General features: G+C 43.3%; 1 protein-coding gene across 2 annotated transcripts in view; it reads right to left on the reverse strand.

Moving 5' to 3' along the window:
- pcdh7a (protocadherin 7a) overlaps nt 1–4836 on the reverse strand; it is a 58943-nt gene that overhangs the window by 40594 nt on the left and 13513 nt on the right. For both annotated transcript variants that reach the window (XM_008416969.2, XM_008416961.2), the window contains one exon: nt 3251–4033. In XM_008416969.2, coding sequence (XP_008415191.1) covers nt 3251–4033 — 783 coding nt within the window. The remainder of the gene's footprint in view (nt 1–3250; nt 4034–4836) is intronic.

Consider the following 4836-nt stretch of genomic DNA (forward strand, 5'->3'; position numbering starts at 1 on the left):
AGAGAGAGAGAGAGAGAGAGAGAGAGAGAGAGAGGTATCATATGTGTTTTCACTAGAATAAAAAGATCAACATAAAAAGAGCTGAAGGTGTGAAGTGGTTGAGTTGACATTGAATGAATGACATTTATTAAACAGTAGGAGTCTTGGTGTGCTCAGTCTACCATTCCACACACATCCCTTGTTCATTTTCAGATTTATTTATTCCCATTGATATGAATCTCCCTCCTCCCTCCTGCTTTCTCTCTCTTCAGTGAACAGCTAAGATTTGAAAACATAACCAATGCCATTAAGCACGATATCGTGTCATCTCATTGCCTCTCTGATGCAATCTTGCATTTTTTCCATGACGCCCTGTTTTCATGACTTGCCTTTTTACCGTTTTTCTTCTTTTTCCGTTACCATTTCAAGTAACCTACTTCATCTCCTGATGTGCTGACTTCAGATGAAGGCATTTTAATGCTTCCAACGACCCAGTAAAGTAGCTTTGGAACTTCCTCTAACTCTTGTTTTCCCCCGATCCACACTCCTCTCACCCCCTCCAAAACGTCTATAAATCTCTCCCACTCCTCATCTGACATCATCCCAATTTCTGTTGGCATCCCGATTCTTTCATTTGGCACATATGTATGCCACCTATTACTCCCTGGGTCTTTCTGTTACCCACACTCATTTATATATAAATGCATATGAGTTTTTAAAATAAGCAATCCCTCAAGCTCTGAGATAGGAAACCAGAAACTTGGAAGTGTCTCTAAAGTGTGCGAATTAACCAATTCTGAAATGTAGGTGAGCAAGGTCACGCTTCAGTGCACAAGCTCTTTAACACACATGCATTGAGCTGTGGCTGAAACCCCTGGATTGTGATGATTCGAGTGGTAGAAGGGGAGAAACGGGGGAGGCGGGGGGGGCGGCACCCTCACTTCACCGAGGGTAGTTAATTACCCCATGTGATCAATAATTCATTACACTGTCAGTTTGTGTGTCTGCGTGCCTCTCTATGTGTGCTGGCATGTTTTGAGAGCACGTAAAGCATGAGTGCCAAAACTCCCCCAGTAAGCAGTTTCTTTCCCAGGGAATGGCAGATTAAGAGGATTGACTCCGTAATGGATTAACCTCCGGAGTTTTGTGTGCGTATGCATATGTGCGTGCACAAGCGGCCGGCCCCGCATGTGTGCGCGGTATGTTTGAGCAGGATCAGAGTACCCCCTGTATGAATTGATTAGCCTAAGAAGCTCTTCTCCTTCCCTTTTAATGACCACATCAGCATTCCCCCCCCTCATGCCCCGCCAAAGCACAAGCAGGATAAATGTAGAGCTGTCTGTCAAGGAAATGAGACGCCGCCCCTTTAAGTAGGGTTAGCTGTCGCTCAAATATCACTCTTGTGAAGACTCCCCATGGACAAGACAAACCCCCGCTGTGTCGGTATGTCTTCAGTGATAGATGGTTCCTGTGTCTGTGTGTTATTGCGTGTGGGCTGACTGACCGTCTCTGTGCACCGTTTATTTGTCAGCTTTTAACTGCAGTCTCCTGTGGCTTACACCAAAGTCACTGCATCCATTATCTATGCAACTGATATTCTTTATGGAACAAATGCATAGGCTAACTTGAAAAAGGCAACAGCTTGAAAAGGGACACAGAATCACAGAATGGTCAATTACTCTGTTGGGATAAGGTGCTTTCCTCCTCCTTTGAATGTCTTTGCTCTAACTTAGCTCATCAGGGGTTCATTTTAACAGTCTCACACATGAATGCACAGAACTGTGCATGGATGCAGAAGTCCACATTCACATATCCCTGGGCTACATTGACTCATGTGCCCTGCAGTGGATCTTACACACAAAAAAAAAAAAAAAAAAAAAAAAAAAACGGGGCTAATGTTTGACACAGAACACACGCAAACTCTGACAGCAGCGTGTCGCTCAAAAGCCTAGGATGGTGACACCAACACATGCGGGCGCACACTCTTTCTGACAGCTATTTTGTGGAGATAAAATGGTTTGTAGACATTAGTGATGGGGTGTGCAGGACGAGTGTCAGCAGACGTGGGAGGGAGAGAAGATGAAGCCATGATGGAAGCTGCAGAGTGGGTAAAGAGTCAGAAAGAGAGCCTGCTGAGAGTTTTAGGAGAGATGGACATTACCTTGAAAAATAATTTATGCCCTCTGAACTTTTTCACTTTTTGTGCAACTACCAAACTTCAATAGATTTAGGTTATCTTTTGATGGATCAACACAGAGTAGTACATAATTGTAAAATGATAAAAACTTCTAACAAAAACAAAGTTTGAGTACTTTCTTTCTGTTATATGTTAATCTGATAGCTCCATCAAATGAAATCTAGTGCCCAGCTGCACGTGTGACTTAATTTCAGTTGAAATCCAGCTATTCTGCAAAGGCCTCGGGTGTTTGCTGAAAGGTTTTATTGAGCAAACAGTCTCACAACTTCCAAAAAAAACACAGCAGACGTGTCAGGGATAAAGTTGTAGAGCAGTTTTTCAGCAACACAGTAGGATAAGTGTCCCAGTTACAGGACAAACTCCTAACAATGTTGCCACCATCACCCCAGAGCACCTCACCAGAACCTGTTTCAGATATCTGTTCAATCTATAATTCAAAAAGAAAAAATAGGGCACAAAGGCAATCCTTTGACTGTGAGATAAATCCAATTTATTCTTACATTTTGATTTTGCTCCAAAATGATCATATTAACAGATTAATTATCATAAAATTATAATATAAAAAAATATTGTTTTCAATTATTATTTTCATAAATATTCTGTTCTGGAGGTATGGTGTTACATTTTTCATGACCAACCAGCTTTATGCCAACATAGATGTAAATTCATCTTGAACAAAAATAAAAAAAACACACACTAAATAAAACATGGTGGTGGCAGGATCATGCTATGGGGGTGCTTTTTATTACTAGAGCCAGAACAAGACATGGCTGTTCACCTAAAATAATAGGCTGGCCAAGAAAAGCAATATTTAGAGCAGAAGTCTAAGAGCCGTAATTTTTTGGCTTACATCTACACTTTTTATGACTTTATATGTAAAAAATGTAATTGTTCCAGTTCACGATTATGCATTACTTTGTGTTAATGTATAGAATAAATTCCAATGATAAACATTATAATATGTGGTAGTAATGTACTAAACTGTAAAAAATTATTTTCCAGAGCACTGCAAACTGAGGGAAGACACTCAAAGTGCCATTGGGAATCCACATCATCCCACTCCAGAGGTCCTACCTGTTTGCTGTACTTGTTTGCAGCCTGGCAGCTGTAATCTGAACACTGGTCCGATCCCAGGGACATGGCGTCTGCGTTGCCACTTCCTCCGGTACTGCTGCTACTGGACCCGGCACTCCCCACACATCCACCGCTGCCCACAAAGGTGTTGGAGGGAGGCAGCTCCTGGACTGCCTGGTGCTTCTTTCCCTCTGCCGGGGGCGAGTGAGGCTGGAGATTCACTGCAGGGAGAGGTGAGCTGGATTTGTAGTGCCTAGCCAGATCGGGGCTTGACTGGTGTCTTCTCCCACCGCCCATTCGAGGGCTGCCAGGGTCACCATCCACAGCGCAGTAGCGGGCTGCTAGGCGCTCACTAGCACTGCTCAGTTCCTCCTCATCATCATCGTTGACGTGACGACGCAGGCCGTTGACTGTGACGATGCCGCTGTATAGAGATCTGTCCGATTTCCCTCCACCTCCAGCTGTGCCTCCACCGCCTCCGCCACGTTTATCTCGCCGCGGTTTGCGACCACGGTCGGATCCACTGCCTCGGCTGGCTTGCGGTTGAGCCCCCGTCGGACTGAAGAAGTCTTCCTCTGGCTCCTTCTTTCCGGCCTCGTAGCCATTCTTGCCCTGCGCGCCACACTGTCTGGCTGTGACCACAAGAAGAATCACCAAGATAACTGCCGCTGCGCCCGCTAGGACGCCAATGGCAACGCTGAGGCGCTGTTTTCCCAATGCACGTTCACTGTCTGGGTCCCCGGCAATGTCTAAAGACAGTGGGGCCATCAGGCTACGGGCCACCTTGGAACGGAAAGAAAAAGAAGATAAACAAGATTAAACAAACTGCATATTAATAAAAGCAAAAGAAAAGAAAATCCCAGAATATCGTTCTGAAGAGATGGCACAGTTGGTGTGAGCCACAGAGATACATCAAACAGCATCTTCATCGTAATTAAACTTATCATTCTGTTTAGTGTGGGAGCTTCTCAGTTATTCCCAGAAACATAGAGTGTCACTAAATATGTAATCGCTCTTGCCTTCAAATTGCAGCATTTCAGGTTGCTCCTGTAATTCTGCAAATTTATCATATCACATCTACAGCAAGTATGAGGAGTGTATTGGATTAGACCGCATTAAATCATATTTGAAAAAAATCAGAGGAAACTTTAGATCCTGAGGTCGGGAGCAGCTAGAGAAGCTAAATAAACAAAAACAGTCAATAAATGTGAAAATGAAGGCAAGAGGCAGACTATGGTTTCATCCTGAGGCACAAACACATCTACTGTCTCATCAATAAACAATATCCATTTTGTAAACGATCGTGTAGGCGTGGATTGGTTAAGGATTTGTTTTCACAATTTTTGCATCGAGAATTCAATAGATGGAGTAAAAGGAGGATGTTTAAAACATGTATTGCTCTATATAATGATTTTTAAGCTCTTTTTTCTTTGGGCCTTCTCAGGGTCTTCGGTTTACTTTGTAAGCTAACATCTTTTTTTGTTGTAAATCCATTTCAATATCTATAACAAGAACATATTCAGTGTTTTTGTTTGAGATAGCAAACACACACACACACACACACACGCACACACACACACACACGC

This window comes from Poecilia reticulata, linkage group LG1 (genome assembly GCF_000633615.1).
Source record: "Poecilia reticulata strain Guanapo linkage group LG1, Guppy_female_1.0+MT, whole genome shotgun sequence".
NCBI lineage: Eukaryota > Metazoa > Chordata > Actinopteri > Cyprinodontiformes > Poeciliidae > Poecilia > Poecilia reticulata.